At 50.5% G+C, this 20,579-nt stretch overlaps 1 protein-coding gene across 1 annotated transcript; it reads right to left on the reverse strand.

The window, feature by feature from the left end:
- Positions 1–4,465: 4,465 nt before the first annotated feature.
- Isg20 (interferon stimulated exonuclease gene 20) lies at positions 4,466–19,344 on the reverse strand. Its single transcript, XM_047540640.1, has 4 exons — positions 19,107–19,344; positions 18,588–18,839; positions 6,153–6,353; positions 4,466–4,689 (listed from the first exon to the last, which is right to left on the reverse strand). The coding sequence occupies exons 2-4, from the start codon at positions 18,813–18,815 to the stop codon at positions 4,573–4,575; spliced, it is 546 nt and encodes a 181-aa protein (XP_047396596.1). The 5' UTR covers positions 18,816–18,839; positions 19,107–19,344; the 3' UTR covers positions 4,466–4,572.
- Positions 19,345–20,579: the final 1,235 nt, after the last annotated feature.

The following is a 20,579-nucleotide window of genomic DNA, read 5'->3' on the forward strand; positions in this document are numbered from 1 at the left end:
CGGGGCGGCCGCCCAGCCCGCAGAATGCCGAGCAGGAAGCCGGGCAGCGTTAGTTTCGGCCCCTGGAACCTGGGCTGCGCCGGGCGACACTTACACCCTCGGAGACGGGGCGGACCTGGGATGGGGCTGGGGGCTGGGCGGGAGCAGGGTAACCATGCGCCCAGAGACACAGCAGGTCAGGCCAGGGGAAGCACAGGGACACTGCAGGATCTTTTCCTTGAATGAGAGCTCTTTTCTCCACTTCCACTGGGGTTGGGTGGAAGGAGGAGGGAGGGAGGGAGGGAGATGAGGGGTTTGAGAGGGGCCAGCAGCCTTTCCTGTCCCCTCTCTCCACCCTGGAGTCTGCATCTGAGTCAGAGGTGACTCAGGTGTGCTCCACCAACTGTGGTCATTTTTACAAGGTTATTTCTAGCCACCCCCCAAATTTTCTTCGATGCTTCAGGGTGAGGTGGCAGGAGACAACACTTGTCCTCTGAACTCATTCTGCCATTGCTGCAGGATCCAGCAGCCCTGGGCTGGAGGGAGGAGGCTGCTCTTTTCTTTGATTCTGCTTGGGTCTGTTTTTTTGGCTTTTGTTTTCTTTCCCCATCTTTTCCCCATTTGTTAAGGAGTCACTGAAAGTGGGGTTTGGGGGAAGTGGGGAGGAATGGGCCAGGGGAGTCACAGCATTGGGCTGGGTGGAGGTGGGGTCCACCGGTGGTGGGGGGAGAAGGGAATTGGGAAACATTGAGGAAACCTGGGACATTGAACTACAATCAAGGACTCAGGGTAGAAGAATAGAACAGAAAACTACCTGGAGGTGTGTGACAGGTCACCCAGACAAAGTAGGATTAGAGTTATCCTGGGTAGAAACTTTAGGGGGACAGACACTGCTATGCATAAACCAAGATGCACTCCAAGGAGGATTTATATTTTTATTTTTGTTTTTGCAGCACTGGAACTTGAACCTAGGGGCGCTCTACCGCTGAGTCATATCCCCAGCCCTTTTTATTTTTTATTTTGAAATAGGGTCTTGCTAAGTTGCTGAGGCTGGCCTCAATCTTTGAATCCTCCTGCGTCATCCTCTTGACCTCCTGGGATGACAGCTGTGTGCCCTACTCATTTTTAAGGTAGTTAACGTTTTGTCATTGGATATATCTGTGCCACAAGTAGATGGCCCCAGGCAAAAGGAGACAGGTGTCAGCTGGGAGGTGGAGTGCAGCCTAGGTCTCAAGCTGGTTGGCCGTAGGCAAGATAAGGCCCTTAAGACGTGCCCCTGGCCAGCCTTTCTGCATAGCCACCATCTATTGGGGCTTAGTGGCAACTGCCCACTGCAACAGGGCTGGCACCCCTGCTCTCCACAGCACAGGCAATATTTTTTTTTTATGCCGAACTGGTTTCTGAGGCATTTACATACATGCCCTTGGAGAAAAGGCACCAATCACACCCTTCTCTCTCCTGAGTTTCATCCTGTAGGCCTGCCAGGGTGAGTGGAAGGAAGAGGGTCAGAGTCTCCTAATATACTGATGCTTCCCATGGGTTCAAGTGACATTAGACAGCATGAGCCATCCATCTGTCTGGCTCCAGCTGAGAAACCAGATAGAGCTCACCTGGACTTGGAACCACCACCTCTGACCCCATGCCTCCATCAGGCCGGTCTGTTGTGGCCTCTAGAGACAGGCTCTTGCTCCAAGGACAGCAGTCATTCACCTGGCCTTCCTACCAGGGGAAGAGAGGTCCCTCCTGGGTGTAGAGCCTGGAGAAAGGGCCCAGGATAGGGGCGCTGTGAATGGAGAGAAAGGGGACAAGAGAGAGAGAGGCTGGGCCCAGGGCAGGATGCCAGCAGCAGAGGGGGAGACAGGGTGGGGGGAAATGAGGGGTGGAAACTAATCTGGGGCCACTGAAGGGTCGGGGGAGAAGAGCCCAGAGCAAGGTGGTGCTGAGGAGCCCTGGCCTGCTTCCTCCCTGTGTGGCTGTATGGACCTTGATGGGCACTTTTCAGAGGACAGAACCAAGAAGGAGAGGCATCCTCGGGGAGCATGATTTCACTTGATACTGTACAGGCCAGGGCAGATTTCAAAGTGGTTCCACTTCCCTGGTCTCCTTTGTTTCCACAATAGCTCTGGGAGTGGAAGCTAACATTCATTCCCATTTGCACGAGGAGGTGGAGGCAGAAGTTGAGTAGGGATGAGCCTAGCCACCAGGTAACAGCTGGGCTTCTGGGGACTCTGATCTGCTTTCTGAGACACTGCTCTGGGCCACCCATAAGCTAGTCTGCTGGGACGAAAGAACTTAGGTTTGGGAGCTGGACTTGGTTTCTTTATCTATAATATGGGGTTGCTAGAGGACTGTATTCATTTGCAGGGGTAAAGCATGGGACACTGGCTGCACAGGAGGTCAGGGACCCATGAGTGGAATCAGAGCTCACAGCTGCACTCTGGGGTCCTGACTCTGACCTCAGTAACCCCTTGGGAGATGGAGCAGGGTGATCCCCAGGTTTCTCTCCTTCAGAGCATCCAAGTATCACAGCCTGAAGCAGGAAGTCCAGGTAGATTTCCCTTAGGACTGTTCTGCCTTTGGGAATCTCATTTTGTCCCAGCTTTCAAGGGGACCTGAAGTTATGGAAACAATCTTGGGCTGGGAGTCAGGACGTGGGTTGCCTCCCAGGACAGGCTGCATCATGGTATGCCCTGGGGCATATCCCAGCCCCTCTCTGAGCCTCAGCATCTGTGGTTGAGGGAGGATAGATTGGCACGTCCCTCAAGAAATCCTCAGGCACTGTCTCTGGCCCTCATCCCAAAGTGTCCTCAGACTGGTTCTGCAGGCAAGACAGCCTGGCAGACAGATGGCCCAAGGCTACCACCTGGTGGTCATAAAAGGTCAATACACCCAGCAGCTTTAACGGTTCATAAGAAGTCATAGACCAGCAGACCCTGGTAAGTGACCCTGGAACTCAAGGAACAGGGCGGGAGAGACAACTGCACCCTCTTAGTAATAAAGGGATTCTTCCAGGCTCCCAGAGGTCATCAGTTCAGATGCAAGGCGCTGCGACTGCAAAGCAACTGAGAGAAAAGAACTAGGGTTTGGGGTTGGGCAGGTCTGCATCTGAATTCCCACAGATCCTTAATCTTAAATCCCTCCTGCGTGCTGTGGGGTTACCTTGAACTCATCTTGCAAGGCAGCAAGCCTCCCTGCATGAGGAAGAAGGTGCTGGACAGGTGACCTAGTCCACCCCAGTGGCGCTTAGCTCTTTGGGCCAGCTCTCCACTGTTGCTGCACATTATAATCACCTGATGCTTAGGCAATGCTTTTCAAAGGACTCATCAGTACCTTGTTAAAAATTCTTGGGCCCCAAGCGGGACACTGTGGTGCAAACCTATAATCCCAGTGAGTTAGGAGTCTGAGGCAGGAGGATTGCAAGTTTGAGGCCAATCTCAGCAACTTAGCGAGACTCTCAGCAACTTAGCGAGACCCTGTTTCAAAATTTAAAAATTAAAACAACCATGGATATGGCTCAGTGGTAGAGTGCAACTGGGTTCAATCCCCAGTACCACACACACAAAAATATATTCTCTGACCCCATCCCAGACCCACTGAATCGGAAATCACAGGGGATGCCGATGAACTGGAGTGTGAACACCTCAGGGGCTCAAATGACTTAAGATCAGGATCACCTATGGACGTTAAAAAACTGAAGCCAGGTCCTACCCCAGTGCTCCTGGTTTAGTGGATCTGAAGGGGCATCCAGGCACAGATTTAAATAACCGTTTCACAGTTGATTCTAATGAGTCCAGATCCTCTGCACACACACACTATGCCCTTCCCCAGACAGCTGGGGCCTCAGAACAGAATGCATCTCCCCTTTGGGGGTCCCCCCCAACCAATCTGTAGGTGGTTCAGGGAATAACCATAGTTATTAATATTTGGTGTGCGCTTAAGCTAGGACAGTATGGTGCCCGGGGCAACATCTCATAAGTACCCAATGACTTGTTATCATCTTGTTTTACAGACAAGAAACCGATGTCTGGAGCAATTAAGTTGTCATATTGCTACTCAGTAGCAAAGTCGGGATTCTGAACTCGTTCTTTCTGAATCCAGAGTTCACTACCTTCACTTCCTTGTTTTACAAGAGAGGCAGGGCAGCAGCCATTGCACTTGTGGGATCTTTGCGTCAAAGCTGACTCCAGTCTCCAGATGAGATGGGCGGATCCTGGATCCCTGAGCAGGGTGCTGCCTCAGGAAATAATGCCACCCCTCTGGCTACAAATTGAATGGGAATAGGGAGTAGAGGAATTCACTAAGTCACATGTCACTTAGATTCCCAGGTGGCTTCTTGGATACCCAGGATTGAAAATACGACGGATTTTGACCCTTGCCCACATCCAGGACACACCTCTTCATTCCCTCTGAGCAGCACCCAGCCTGGGACCTGGCACAGTTAACCTAGCTTAGAGAGACGAAAGGAGGAGACAAGAAGAGGATCCACTCATGGAATAGACAAAATATAGATCCATTTTACTACCAAAGATGCACTTTCCAAAAGCAAGAGTTGCCATCTTGAAGAAAGCCCCTGGGGAGGGGACTGGATCAGCTTCAGTACGCCGAGGCCAGGCGGGGCAACCCTTGGCGAGCTCGGATTCGCTGGGAGAGGTGGTAGAGTTCCATCGCTGCCCTTGCATCTTCCACTGAGCTGTGTCCGAGATGGTTGTTCTGCAGACACAGTACAGAGTGAGGACTTGGAGGCCCGGTGTCACTCACACCCCGACATCCCAGTTCCTGGGCCGGTCTAAGGTGAGTCTCCCTGAGTTTCTGACTCCCTGGGTTTGGAATTGTCAACGGGTGACAGGAACTGGCCTGGCTTCACCCTCTAGGGTCACCAGGCATTAGGCCCTGGTGTCCCAAGACACAAAATCCAGCATCCTAAGAATCAGACACCTAACAGCTTATTGGGGAGAGGGGGCACCAGTGTAGGCAAAAGCTGGCTAAGTCTGGGGAACAACCAGGCTTAATGAGCCCAGGGACAAGCAGACAGAGCTTGAGAGGGGGCCTGGGTCAGGCTCAAGGCCCCCAGAACCAGGCTTTGACTGACAGCCACAGAGCATGGCAATGGCAGGTGCACAGAGAGCCACAGAATACACCTAATACCCAGGTGTGGATTGCACCCCCGTGCCAGCCAGAGCCACCAGGGCTGGTCCCTGGGTGTCGTGAAGCTAATGCAAAGTTCACTCCCAGCTTCCAACCCAATTCCTACTAGTGAAGGAGAGGGCTCCGTGCTCCTGACCTCTCACCCAGTCAAGCAGTCCCCAGCACAGGCTTGGTTCACACTCCCCACTCCTGCCCTCCGTGACCAGGACTCACCCAACTCCATCCACACCTGATCTCCTGCCCCCCAGCCCCACCCTTCATTCCTGCTCCCTTGGGACTGTCCTTCCTTCCACTGGGCATTCCTCATACGTGGGCTGATGACTGGACTAGGTGCCACCTCCCATCCAACCAAGAGTCCCTCGGGGACAAAACTGTGTCTTGCTCACCCCTGGATCCCTTGCATCTGTCAGGGAGTAGGTGCTCAAAGAAGAGCTCATGGCCTGGAGGACCCCTGGGTGCACTGGCCTCCCTGAGCCCCTCCCTGAGCCCCTCCCTCTGGCCAACTCCCGCCCCACATCCACGCGGCTTCACCTGCTGGCTTTGCTCACCAGCCAGAAATGCTGAGGGATTAGAGCAAGGCCTGAGGGGAACTGGCAGATAAGTACCCCAGCTCCTGAACCCCACCCTGGGGTACATTGGAGGTGCTGGCCTGGCACCATTTCCTAGAGTTCTGCAACATAAGCTTTGTTGTCCACAGGGCAACTGGCTTGATTTAGACCAGCAAAAGCAAAGGCCTCTGGGTGCTTCCCCGCCCCGCCCCCATCTCCCTCTCCCAGCACTTCCTGGGGTCACCTCTCAGGTGAACCTCTTGCATTCCCATTCTTGCTCCCGGAAGCCCAAACAAAACATTCTCCCTCTCTCACCAGCACACAACCTCTCAGGAGTAGAGGAACAGAGTTTTAGGGGCAAATATTTGTACTGGAGCCATCGGGGTTATGTGCAGAGTCCTGGAGGTAGGAGTCCAGCCCTTGGGGCTGCCCTGACCCACCCTGGCTGGCCCCACCCTAAGGGGGAGGAGGAGTCCTCACCTGGATGCGCTTGTGGAGGAGACGCTCGCTCAGCACCCGCAGGGAGACGCGCATGCAGTGGTCCAGCTTGGCCTCGTGCCACAGCAGCCTGTCGGTGGACGTGTCATAGATGGTATAGCTACTCATGTCCTCCTTCAGTGCCTTGAAGTCATGCTTCAGGTCGTGACCCACCACCAGCTTGCCTTTCAGGATCAACAGGATCTGCCCAGGAAGACACAGGCCCCACATATATCCACCCCAGGTCCTCCCGGTGGATGGGGGACAACTTGGTACAGTTAGGGGACTGGCAGGAAGCAGCCCCACCTCCACTTGCCATGTGACCTTGGGCAAATCATCATCCCTCTCTGAGCTTCAAACACATAAAGGAAGAGGAGACTGGACCAGGTCCCTTCTTACATGCTATGTCAAGCTATGCCCAAGGGACTTGTCCAGTGGCTCAGATGCATAAGAGTAGTGGTACCTACAGTTTCCCGTGTGTTGGCACATAGCAAGATACATCACCTAGATCACCTTTACGTGTGCACTGCGCATGCTGGGGATTGAACTCAGAGGCACTTTACCACTGAGCCGCATCCCTGGTCCTTTTTTTTAGAATTATGAGACAGGGTCTCACAAAGATGCTAAAGGTGTTGCTAAATTGCTGAGGCTGACCTCTAACTTTTGATCCTCCTGACTTAGCCTCCTGGGTTGCTGGGATAACAGACAAGCACCCCCATGCTCAATGATCATGTTATTTAATATCCTCAACAACCCTACTGTGGCAGGTAGAATAATGACCTTCCAAAGATGTCCACACCCTAATCCCCAGGATCCGACAAAAGAAATTAAAATTGTGGGTGGAATTTGGATCTCTAATCATATGACTTTAAAATAAGGAAAACGCTGGATTATCCTGGTGGGACCAACACAATGGAAAAGTCCTTATTGTGGAGGTCAGAGTGATTCCTTCTAAGAACTTGTATGTTGCTGGCCCTGGGGATGGAGGAAAGGGCCAAGGTCAAGGTGTCAGGCAGCCTCTAGAAGCTGGAAAGGGCAAGGAAGTGGCCTCTCCCGGAGAGTCTCAAGGACTCCAGCCCTGGGGCCCCTTAATTTTAGCCCAAGGAAACCCATGTTGGACTTTGGAACTACAGAACTGTAAGATAATAAATTGTGTTGTTTTGAACCATGAAGTTGATGTCTTTATTTATAAGCCACAGAAAGCTAATCAGCCAGTAGGGGGTGCTGTATTTACCTGAATTTTACAAATGAAAAAAAAAAAAAAACTAAAAACGGAAGCCCAGAGATTTGAAGGCATTTGCCCCAAGTTCCTCTGATGATTTTTAAATTAGTTTGCAAATTCCTGGACTCTCCTTTCAAAAAGATGGACTCTAATTCCCCTTACCTCTGGGTTGGCCCATGTGACTTCTGACACCTCTCTGGGTCTGGAATCCTGAGAGGCTTTTTTTTTGGACTGAACCCAGGGATGCTCTACCACTACACTATGACCCCAGTCATTTTTATTTATTATTTTGAAGCAGGACCTTGCTAAATTGCCCAGACTGACCTTGAACTTGTGATCCTCTTGTTCCAGCTTCCCTCATTGCTGGGATTACAGGCATGCACCATCACTCCCAGCAGAATCCTGAGAGTCTCGAGCAAGAAATGGAGGTCCAGCCACCCTGAAGCCACCATGTTGGAGACACCATGGATAGGGAGAGGCCACACAGAGACATGCCCACAGCATCCGCCACCAGACAACTCCCCTCAACAAATTTCCTGGGATTCCAGCCCCTACCTTCAAGATGCCATGCCTGCCCTGACCTCCCCAGATTGCAGGTGCATGAGAGAAATAAATATTGACATTGTTCAAACCACGTAGTGTTGGGTGACCTGCTAAGCACCATCAGAGAACTGGAACAGTGCACAGCTAGTTAGTGGCAGAACCAGGCACCTGCTTGTCACTGTCACAGTGAGCAGGACAAGCAAGCCTGCTTCAGGCCTCCAGCAGCCCTGTGGCCCAGCTGCAGGGGCAGGGGTGGCCCTAAGAGGGCCTCAGTACTGTCCTGCACGTGTGTCCAAGCCTCCCCTCTGGCCTCCTCTCCCACGTGGACAGCCTGCCCGGCTCCGGCCACACATCCAGCGGGCTGCCCAATGAAGCTGCATTGGAGAGGACGGCAAAAAGGCACCTGAGGCCAGAAGGGCATGGCTGGACCAGGCCTGCGCTGAAGGGCAGCTCTGGCTCTTCAGGCCCAGTGTGGACAGTCCGCCATCCTTCAGGCTCAGTGTGGACAGTCCCGCCATCCTTCATCTCTTTCTCTGTGTCGAACACACCAGCATAGTCTAGGCCCCAAGAAGGTGCCTCGTGTGTCTGACACCTTCCCACCTCCTGCTTCTCCTGCTAGCTGGTTAGTGACTGGGGACATCATGGGGCCCTGTTTTAAACATTCTCTCTTGGTGGCCACAGGAAGCCCAGGCTCGGACAGATCATTCATCTACAATGACAGTGTTAGAAGTGGGTCTGCCCATTTGCTGTCACCAGCCTGTTCTGCTGTTCACATGGCTTTGTTGGAGGTCTCCCCTGGACAGAGGAGATGGTGGAAAGCATGCCAGAAGAACTAGGGAGCAGATTGTGAACCATGCTGGAGCTGCTCCAACCAGAGTACCTGGGAGTCACTTGCGGACTGTCACTAAAACATAGTCGTCATATAACTGTGGGGGAATGACTCCAGGACCCCCGTGGATACCAGAATCCCAGGATGCTCAAGTCCCTTGTTTAAGCTGAGGCAGTATTTCCATACAACCTGTGCACATCCTCCTGTATGCTTTAAATCACCTCTAAATTATACTACCTAATACAATGGAAATGCTAGGTCACAAGTTGTTCTGCTGGATCGTTAGGAATTATGACAAGAAAAACGAGGCTGCTCATGTTCAGTACAGACAGTTTTTTTCCCAATTACTTCCCACCCATGGTGGGTTGAGTCCTCACACGTGGCATCCAGGGACACAGAGGGCCCACTACACAGACTGAGCTTCAGGAGGTCTGAGGCAGGGCCCAGGTTCTGCATTTCTAACAGGCCAGATACGATGCTGCTGGTCTGAAGGTCACATTGAGGCTTTTGAAGACCACACTGGGGCCTGGATGACCTCAAAACAGCGGCTGGAGGGGAATCCTGGGGCAGTGGAGGTGCGGGACGGGGCGGCGCCTGCTTGGCCAAGAAGGGGGATGCAGTGGTGCTGGGCAGCTGAGGTCATGTGCTTTTGCTTGCTGACATCCTTTATGTTTCTGAACAATGTGGCCTGTTTTTCCCGTCTAGCAGCTTGGCTCAGACCCAGTTCACACAAAGCCCCGAAGGAAATGGTCCGCCATCCCAGAGACAGCCACAGTCAGTCCCAGACATAAGAGGACCAAGTCATGGTGATGTGGATTCCTGGGGAATTCATCATTTCCTGGACCCCAGAGTCCCTGGGGTTGGGGTGGGGGGAGGGATTAGCTGGCACCACGAGACTCATCATGAGACAAATAAGAGGGATGAGATAAGCAGAAGAAGGAATAGGAAGCAGGGGAAGAAAACAGACTAGCTAGTAGAGAGATAACTATGATTCTTCAGCACAAAGATGCTGGGACCTGGTCAGGGACAGAGAGACGAACTTGCTGTGTGACTTCAGGATGTTAGGAACCCTCTCTGGTCCTCAGATTTCCCATTTGTAAGGCTTGAATGGCCCCTTAGCAACCAGGACTCTGTGATTTCCTAAGACTGGACTGGGGAGGGTGACCAGCCAGAGCCCCAGAGGGGCTGGGTGGGGGTGGTCTACCAGCAGGTCAGACCTGTCACAAGGCAGGCAAGCCAGACTTCACCACTGCCAAACCCAGGGAGCGGAGACTCTCAAATTCCTGGAAAGAATTGAAGTGGGGTGGGGTAAGGGACATTTGTTGATCTCTTCTTATCAGCCAGGCACTGTGCCAGTACTTTGCTTAACTCATCACAAGTCTCCTCAGGAAGATTATTCTCTGTTCCATCTTACAGAGGAAGGAGCTGAGGATCAGACAGGTTAAGGGGCGTGCCCAAGTCGCACAGCTTATAAGTGGCAAGCTAAGAGGATCCACCTAATGCTGTCATTTTTATTATAGTTGTTATTATTACCACCTACTGAGTACTTTGGGACAAAGAGCACCTCCAGGCCCATAAAGGCACTCAGTGAAGATTGCTGGAATCAGGAATACAGCCCTCACCAGATAGGACTTGCCTGTCATCTGACCAACGGTGACAGGGTGCAGAGGGGTGTGTATCCAAGCCACCTGGCCAGGGAGTGACAGGCCCAGTTCCGCTGTCTGCCTTCATACGCCTTCCTCTGTGATTCTACTCTCCTTCAGAGCAATCCCCAGATGGGCCTGATCCAGATGGCTGGACCCTCTTCCACCAGGGAAGGGCTGGTGGCAAATGTTCCAGGGGGCTCTTCCTATCAACAAATTTGGTGATCTTTGCAGACAAGTCTGGAGACCTCCGCAAGGAGCCTGTGGGCCTCCTGGAGACTGCTTGTTGGTCCTCACCCTTCCCCTCAGTAGTTCATGGGTCCATTCATTCACTCCTGGCTGCCAGGGGAGCTGGCCACGAGTAAAGGTCCCAGTCCTGCTCTTTCCTTGCTTCCTGCCAAGCTGTCCAGGTTCCCGTACCCTCAGTTCGTGCCACTTACCCTGGGGTTAATCTGGACAATAAGGTCTTTTCCTCCATCTGCCAAGCTCCAGAGAGAACTGCCAAGTGGCAGAGCCCCAACGGGACACCCTGACCCATGCAAAAGTCACTGTTACTGATATCATTCCCCATTCATAAGCTACTCAGCCTCCCCTTGTGAGATTCCCTCCTAGGTCACAGGGTAGATGCCACTCATCATGCCTGGTTGGCATAAAGGGTATTAACTCACTTTCGTGAGTTACAATCTATCAAAAATTACTGTTAAGATAATGCCAAGCAAAGTGGCACATGCATGTAATTATAGCAACTTGAGAGGCTGAGGCAGGAGGATCGCAAGTTCGAGGCTGGCCTCAACAATTTAGCCAGACCCTCAGCAAGTCAGTGAGACTCTGTTTCAAAATTTAAAAAAATAAAAAGGACTGGGATGTAGTTCAATGATAGAACACCCCTGGGTTCCATCCCCAGTACTGGAAAAAAATTTTTTTTTTTTAAAAAATTACTGTTAAGTTAAATGAAGATTAACCTGCCAGGTGGAAGCCTGAGTCTGAGCACTGTCTTTTATCGCAACTTCCTGTGTGTCCTTAGACAAGTCCCTGCTCCTCTCTGGACCTCAGTCTCCTGATTGATAGGGCTCCATAGACCAGGGTTCTCAACCTCGGCACTATGAACAATTGGGGCCAAGATGTGTCCTTGTGTGGCATATGTGTGGCAGGGAAGGGGGCTGTCCAGGAGCATCCTGGGCCTTCCCCAACTAGATGTCAGGAGCAGCCCCCACTTCCCCCAGGGTGACAACCAGAGTGGTCCCAGTCTCCCTGCCATGTATGGCTATGTCCCCTGGCGAGTAAAACCCACCTCATTGAGAACCCCTGCTCTGGATGACAACCAGGCCTAGCCATGTCTGAAGATAAGGAACAATTTCCTTTTTCTTGCTTCCTTTTTTTTTGGCGGGGGAGGGGTGCAGGGAGGTGTGTACTGGGGATTGAACCCAGGGATGCACTACCACGGACTACATCCCCAGTCCTTTTTATTTTTTATTTTGAGGCAGGGTCTTGCTAAATTGCTGAGGCTGGCTTCAAACTTGCAATCCTCCTGCCTCAGCCTCCCAAGTCGCTGAGATTACAGATGTTCACCACCACACCCAGCAAGGGACAATTTCTTTGTTATAAAAGGAACAATCATATTACCAAAAAATTAAAAAGTAAGATAGTAGGGGGCCCACTTAGGGAGGGGTGCTCAGGGGCTTCCCCCAGAGCCTTCCTGTTGCCACAGGCTGGCTTATTGCTCACTGCCAGCAGAACCCTCTCACTGCTCCTGCGGGGAGGGAGAGACTGGCAGGTGAGGGGAATTTGGAAAATCCTCACACGAAACCAAGACCTAGCTAGCCCTAGATTCACCTGCGAGGTGTCGTCTGGCCTGTGGGGACTGAAAAGGGACTGTTAGGCTTCTGCCCTTTGGGAGTCCCAGCACAGTTTGGCACCCACATGCCTGATCTGCCTTTGGGATTGAAATTTGATGATGAGCTAGGTCAAGCCACCTCAGGGGCCTTGACTGTCTCATAGATGTCCTAGATGGCCATGACCTGGAACCACCTCTTCACTCACAGGCTATACTGGATACTGTCCCTTACAGATAGCGGGCACCTTGCATTTATAGAAGGCACTGACACTCATTGAGCATGAGGTCTGAACAGCACAGTTCCAACTCTGGAACCAGAATTAGAATCTCTGCTTCACCCCTTCTTTGCACAGTGGACTCAGCCTTGCACCTCAGGTTCCTCATCTGAAAACTGGGGATGATCCTAGTTAACTCGCTCCCAGCAATGCGGTAGAAAATAAAGGAAGTGGTGTGTGAAAAATGCCCAGAGCAGTGCCTGGGACATGGTGCTAGATACACCTGTGCTACTGCATCATTTTTATTGCACACAGGATCCTAAAGAGGAGAGCACAGAGAGGGTGAGCAACCAGCCGGAAGACACAGAGCCATCAGGAGGCAGAGTTGAAATTGTACTCATGTCCGGTCAAGTTTGCTTGCTCCCCATTCCCGTGGATTGTGTGAGTATTGCTGCAACTCGACAAAAAGGTGGACAGTGAAACCGAACACATGGGCAGAGGCAACCTTAGTGCAGAGGCAACCTGAGAGCACATGACTGCCAGAACTCTTCTGTTTTTGAAAATCAGTTTAACTCCCATCCTGAGTTCTCAGGGCCCCTCCTGAGTGCCAAGCACAGCATCCCATTTGGATGCCGGTAAATATAGCAAGAGCTGTGGAACTAGACAGAGATGTGTGTGGACAGGCAGGACAAGAGGTACATGGGCAGCAGCAAGGGAGGTGAGAGACCCCCATGGCAGGGGTCCAGAGCGCCAGGGGCAGGGATGATGGGTAGCTTGGGACAGCATCATGAAGGAACCCTCCTACCTGGAGGTGTCAGAGTGGTGGCATTTCTGGGAGCAGGAATGGAGGACAGGGAACAGCTGGGTTTGGCTGAAGCTGAGGGTAAGCTGAGCTGAGCGAGAAGGCAGGAAAGTGAGGTGGATGGGGCTTTGGAGAGTCATGCTGCTGGCTAGTGGCATCCTAGGTGAAGGGGAGCCAGGGGAGGTGTGTGAGTGGCAGGTGGCTATGATCTGAGCCAGGCTGGGAGAAGTTTCTCTGGCAGCAGGGCAGCAGTGACTGGCAGGAGGCATGCCAGAGGTAGCAGGCAGAAAACCAGGGCCAGCATTGTCAAGGGAAGGCAGAGAGGGGACTGGCCACGTGCTCTGGGTTTCTGGCCTTCTCCCTCGAGTTCACGTTTAGTAAACATCAATCGGCCAGGAGCCACTGCACTCAGGACCACGGCCCGTGTCATTGTATCCAACCTACATGAGGCCAAAGAAGAGGCAGGAACTGAGGCTGGCAGCATTCAATAACTTGCCCAAGGTCACACAAAACAGGAAGTGATGGAGAAGGAACTGTGAAGCCCAGAGTGGCTCCAGAGACCTGTCTGGAGACCTGTCCAGTGACCACGGTGGGCAGGGCTGTGTCAGGTACCCAAAGCTTGGACTTGACCTGGTATCTAAAAAACAGGTTAGATGATGATGGTCTAGAGCCCAGACCAAGTCGGTGTCCTGACTCCCAGGCCAGCACTCAAGGGTGCCCAGGGAATGGCAGGTTTTAGGCCTTGGTGTCCAGGCCAGGGAATGAGAGAGGCATTTCTTTATTCTGGGTTCTTCTGACCCTTTCTTCCCTTTGATGGGGAAAGAGACTGGGGACGAGAAGGAAGGATGGTGACATACTATTCACCCTGGCTGCTCAACAGGGATCACAGGGTGGGGGCTCCTTGCAGTGTCCCGGGGCCTCCCACCAGCTCCTGAGGAGATCCCCACCTCTGCTTCATGTTATTCTCCCCTTCCCAGTGACTCTCCTCTGGTCTCTCCTTCCTAACAACATCTCTTAGTCTCCAATCCTTTGTCTGCCATGGAAGACTCAGGTCCTGGAACTGTTGTTCCCTAAGGCCTCTGATGCTTTTCCTTTTTGCAAACGCTTTCTTCACTCCTGTCTACCTCCCACACCACTCCAGCCTAATTTTCTTGAAACTGGTCTTTATCCAACCATGCTCTTCCCTTGCTCAAAAATCTTCAGTAGCTCCCTATGGCCTATAAAGGTGCATATACACACTCTATGCCATCCTTTTCAAATGCCACTGATCTCATGGAGTCTTTCCAGAACCACCCTGATAAGCCCTACCCCTCTTAAGGGCTCCTCCAGTATCCTCTTAATACTTCCGGAGCAGCATAGCATTGTCCAATAGCAATACAATGCAAGACACAGATGGAATTTTAAATCATAATAGCCATATTTAAAAAGGTAAAATGAGATGGGTGATATTAATTTCAATGTTTTGTTTAACTAATATATCAAAAATATGACCATTTCAACATATAACCAATAAAAAGATTGATTGAAGTATTTTGTGGTTCTTTTCTCTAATACAAGCGTTCAAAATCCAGAGTGGATTTGACACTTACAGCATATCTTAGTTCGGACCAGAAAAACATCAGGTGCTCACTAGCCACAGAAGGCTGGTGGCTGCCCTGGTGGACAGTGCGCTCTGGAGGACGAAGCCTGAGTCATTTGCCTGCCTGCCTGCCTGCCTTCCTTCCTCCCTCCCTTCCTTCCTCCTCCCTCACTTCCATTTTTCTTCTCTCCCTCCCTTTTTTTCACATGTACAGACTCTTTTTGGTCATTGTACCCTGAACAATACAGAACAACTATTTACATAGCATTTACATTGTATGAGGTAATTAAGTACTTTAGGAATTATTTAATATATACAAGAGGGTGTATGTAGGTTATATGCCAATAGTACGCCATTTTATTATCATTTTGATTGATTTTTCGTTTACTTACTTTTTGCAGTACTGGGGATTGAACCCAGGGGTACTTTACCACTCAGCTACACCCCTCTCCCCAGTTCTTTTTTATTTTGAGACGGAGTCTCACTCTGCTGTTGAGGCTGGCCCCAAACTTGCAATCCTCCTCCCTTAGTCTCCAAAGTCACTGGGATTATAGGCATGTGCCACCTTGCCTGGCTATTGTGCCACTTTTTATAAGGGACTTCAATATTTGTAGAATTTGGTATCCTTGGGGATTCTAAAACCAATCTGCCATATACACAGAGACAAGACTATACAATTACCTTTATTTTCCAAATGAAACCCAGGTAGGGTGAGATTAAGTATTTTACCCAAGATCTCACAGCTTGTAATGGGGACTTCAGGACTGAACCCTGCACTCCACTGAGCTCTCCAAAATGAAAGTCTGAGTTTTGAATCCTGACCAGCTCTTCCACATTCCAGCTATCTGATCTTATGCAAATTAGTGTGATGGGCTGAAGAGTGTCCCCTGCCACCAATTTTATGTTGAAATTCTAACCCCAAAACCTCAGAATGTGACTTATTTGGAAACAGGGTTGTTAGGGTTTAAATATTAGGTGTCTACCAAAAGCTCATGTGTGAGACAATGCAAGAAGGTTTAGAGGTGAAAGGTTTGGGTTGTAAGAGTCTCAACCTAATCCACACATTAATCCCCTGATAGGGATGAAATGAGTGGTAACGGTAGGCAGATAGGGTGTGGCTGGAGGAGGTGCGTCACAGGGAGTGGGGGGTGCTCTGGGTACATATTTTGTCAATGGTGAGAGGACTCTCTCTCTCTCTCTGCTTCCTGGTGCCATGTTCCCTGCTGCTTTCCTCTTCCATACTCTTCTGCCATGATGTTCTGCCTCACCTCAGGCCCCAAAGAATGGACTGAGACCCCATTTATGAACTCAGGCCCCATTTATGAACTGAGACCTCTGAAACTGTGAGCCCCCAAATAAACTTTTCCTCCTCTAAAATTGTTCTTGTCAGGTCTTTTGGTCACAGTAACAAAAAAGCTGACTAAAGTAAGTGTCATGGCAGATACATAGTTGTCCCTCAGTATCTAGGGGGATTGGTTCCAGAACCCTCTGTGGATACCAAAATCTGAAGATGCTCAGCCTTTATATAAAATGGCATAGTATTTGCACATGACCTATGCACATCCTCCTGTATGCTTTAAAATCATCTCTAGATTACAATAATACCTAATACAATGTAAATGCTGTGTCAATAGTTGTTATGTTGCTTAGAGAATAATGACAAGTAAAAAAGACTGTGTTTACAGATGTGATTTCTTGTCCAATGTTTTCTGTGTTTGGTTGAGTTCACAGATACAGAACCTGTGGATATGGAGAGCTGACTAGAACTAGATCAGTTAGGATAAGGTCATACTAGAGTAGGGTGTGCTCCTAACGCAATGTGACTAGAATCTTTTAAAAAGAGGAATTTAGACAGGGACAAGTGCATAGGTAGAATGCCACATAAACCTGAAGGTAGAGCTGGGCACAGTGATGCATGCCTGCAATCCCAGCAACTTGGGAGGCTGAGGCAGGAGGATTGCAAGTTAGAGGTCAGTCCGGGCAACTTAGTGAGACCCAGTCTCAAAACAAAACAAAACAAAAAAGGGCTGCAGGTATAGCTCAGTGGTAGAGCGCCCCTGGGTTCAATCCCTAGTGCTAAAACACAAAAACAAACAACCAACATGAAGGCAGAGACTGTGTGATGTTTCTACAAACCAAAGATTGCCAACTCCACCAGTGATGAAGAGAACCCTAGTAGATTTTCCATTACAGCCCCCAGAAGAAACTAACCCTGCCAATATCTTGACTTTAGATTTGCAGCCTCCAGAACCATGAGACAATAAATTTTTGTTGTATAGGCCACCCAGTCTCTGGTGCTTTGTTACAGTAGCCCTAGCAAACTAATATGCTTAGTTCAAGCAAGCTTCAATTTCCCCATCTATTATAAGGGAATAAAAAGTTAAACAATCACAATAGCTAACATTTTTTTAGTACAGTTTTCCCTTGTTATCCACGGGGCACTGGTTCTAGATATCCTCTCTAGATACCAAAATCCACAGAAGTTCAAATTCCTTACATAAAATAGTGTAGTATTTACATATAACCTACACATATCCTCTGATGCCCTTGAAATCATCTCTAATAACTTACAATACCTAATGCAACATAAATGCTGTCAATAGTTGTCATACTGTATTGTTCAGGGAATAAGGGCAAAAAAAAAATAAAGTGTATTTGTTCAGTACAGTTGCAATTTTCTTTCCAAAAATTTTAATCCATGGTTGGTTGAATCCACCAATATGGAACCTGTGGATACTGAGAACCAACTGGACTTACTTAGGCACTTCTCAGTCTTTGGCACAATCCAGTGCTGCTGCTACTATTATTAGCCCCACTGTCTTTTATGAATGGGGAAAGTGGGCACAGAGAGGATGAATAACTTGCCCAAGGTCACTTACCTGGTAAGCAACAGAGCAGGGATTCAAACTGGCCCTCTGAACTCTGGAATCGTTCACTGCTGAGAACCCACCTGGCAGGACCATTGGTGCACAATGAAGCTCACAGAGAGCGAGTGTGCAGGACAGCATCCAGAGCATAGTGAGTGCTCAGGACAGTAGTTATCATGATCTTATCTCCAGTGCCCAAAGCCTGGCATGCGCTGCATGTGTGCAGTTGAGACGAACTTCAGTCCCATGTTGCTGGACTCCCCCAAATCCCACAGATGCTGATGAGCTCACTTGCCCTACTGAGCCTTCCCAGGAGTGACTAACCCTGAGGAAACTTCTAGACTGGTTAAGTTTTGCTCTCCCTTTAGTAATTCAGAGAGCCTAGACAGTCATTCCTGGAGAAGCTTTTACCACTAGTTAAAGAGCAAGAGAGTGGGAAATCTTCGGACCACAAGCTTGGGCTTCGAAATTAGTGGACAGCCTGCTGTGGGCCACAATGTTGTTCCAGGGGCAAGATCCCTCTCAGCCCAGGAAGCTCTGGTCTCTTCTCCAGAATAGGCTCAACCCAGGAGCCTCTGCAGCCCTACAGGGTTCATTCATGGCAGCCTGGTGTAGAGGAAAGAGTGGGGAAAGTAGCCAGGTCATCGTGTGGGGGAACATCAGGTGGGGCTATTTCCACATCACAAGACCAGGAAGTGGAACCAGATGCCCCAAGGCAGCTCCCAGATGTGAGTCTAAGGTTCTCTGTTGGTTGGAAACCTTCTCAAGACTACGATGGAGATACCTCCCAGGTTTGTCTTGGCACCAATGTGGGGTATCCTCTGTGGTGGGGTCACAGATGCCTAGGGAAGTGGGGGTATCTGCAACCCCCCTTGGCTTGGCTGTCTCCTGGCCATTCACTCACCTCTTTCCTTGCCTCGGCAAACGGGGTGGCCATTGCCATGTTCTGAGGAGTGATCCCGCTGACCCGGGTTCTGTAGTCCGTGATCTCCCCTTCGGGCCTGATGAACTTGTCATACAGCACGGTGCCGTAGAGGTTCACAAGGCTGCAGCGAGCCAGACCACTCTCCCGGTGGGGACCCAAACCCACCATCTCACAGTCCATGGCCACAATTTCTGGGCTGCCTGCCATGCTCCGTGGGGACTCTCAGATGCGCTAGAGGGGCAAGGGTATGGAGTGGCTGTCACACATGGGCCAACAAGCTTCCTGGTATCCCGGGCCACCACCCAGCTGGCCTGCACCATCTGCCCTGCCCTATCTCCACAGCTACCTGGCAACAGAGGAAGTTGGCCTCTTGCCACCCTGCCCAGCTCCCCTGGCCTACAGATCCCAGGCCCCTGTCCTGTCCAAGAGCCTGGGGGCCAGGAGGCCCCCTCTCACCACCTCCTAGGCCACTGCTGCCGCTCAGTGTCCCCTTCTTACCTGCCTGTCTCTGCACCCCCGGCTCACGCCTGCCTCTCTGCCGCCACTTCGCAGCTACTGCAGTTGCTCTGAATGGTGACTCATCTCCAACTTCAAGCCGGGCATCCCGACCCTGTTTCAGTTTCTAGTTTGTTATCAAGGGAAGTCAGGGGCGGGAGGCGGCATGTGGGCTGGGCTGCTCCTTTTCAGACGCTGGCAGGTGGGGAGCTGGCAGACTGAGTCAGGGCTGGTCAATCTGGGTGTCCCTCCTCTGCCCCTGCCCTCCCCTTCTCAGATGACGCATCTGACGTGGATGGAGTGGATTGCAACATCTTTCTTTGCTTTCTCACCCTCCACCCAGGAAACAAACATCCCCAGGATTGGAGCCTGGGGAATGTCCTGCAACTTCTGGGGCCCGTTACCAGACTGATATTCTGTTTGGTCTTTTATAAGGGCAGGATGAGCTGTTCTTGGGTTGTGGAGGCCTTTACTTGGGAAGGGCAGAAGGAGGTAGGGGTGGAAGGGGGCTAGTCCCCACCTGTTATCAGGGAAAGCAAGGAAGCAGTGAGACTCCATCAGTTCAGGGGTGCTTCTGTCCATCCTCAGTGGGCTCTATCCCCACCTGGGCTGACGCTGTTTGAGGACCAGAAGCAGGCATCGAGGGAGTGCCCACCAGCCCAGCCATACTTCTTTAAACCACACTCTTTCAGGTGGGAACATCACACTCTTCGAGCAGTGCCCAAACATGTAAGGAACACTCTGTATTTATTGAATAAATGAACAAGGTACAACTGGGTTGAAAACTGTTATTTATTTATTTTTTTTTCTTGTTTCTTTGTGGTACTGGGGATTGAACCTAGGGATACTTTACCACTGAGTTACGTGCCCAGTCCTTTGTTTTGTATTTTATTTTAAGATAGGGTCTTGCTTAATCGCTGAGGCTGGCCTCAAACTTGTAAGCCTCCTTGCCTCAGCCTCCAGAGTAGCTGGGATTACAGGTGTGCGCCACTGCACTCAGCTTCAGACTGTTTTCAATAAGAAACACAACGCATTGCACAGTACACTGTGGTGTGACCGAACAATGAAAGCCACTGTGCTTGCCACCTACCTCACATCTGTACGGAATAAACATCCGTCAGTCTGATTTGGTTGCCCCCCACTTTCACAAATATTTGTGGTTTGTAAGGGGACTTCCCTAGATTTGTGGTATTTTTACCAAGTCAGATGTCTGACTTACACTTCAAAAATAAAACCAAATACTGAACTATGTCTCAATGATACAGCATTGTTCCTGTTTGTTATGCAGTTGGTTCAAGTCTGAGATACAAAGAAGTATTTTTGGTTTCCATTCTGAGTGAGCAACTCTTGCTTGGATTCAGTTTGGGGACTTTCTGCTTTTCAAAGGCGTAAAGGTTGTTATGCTGATTTAGGGAAAAATGAAGCAGTATAAACAGAAGATAAAACCCTGTTACTTTATGGGAATGTGCATTTAAA

Source organism: Sciurus carolinensis, chromosome 2 (genome assembly GCF_902686445.1).
Source record: "Sciurus carolinensis chromosome 2, mSciCar1.2, whole genome shotgun sequence".
In the NCBI taxonomy this organism is placed as follows: Eukaryota; Metazoa; Chordata; class Mammalia; order Rodentia; family Sciuridae; genus Sciurus; species Sciurus carolinensis.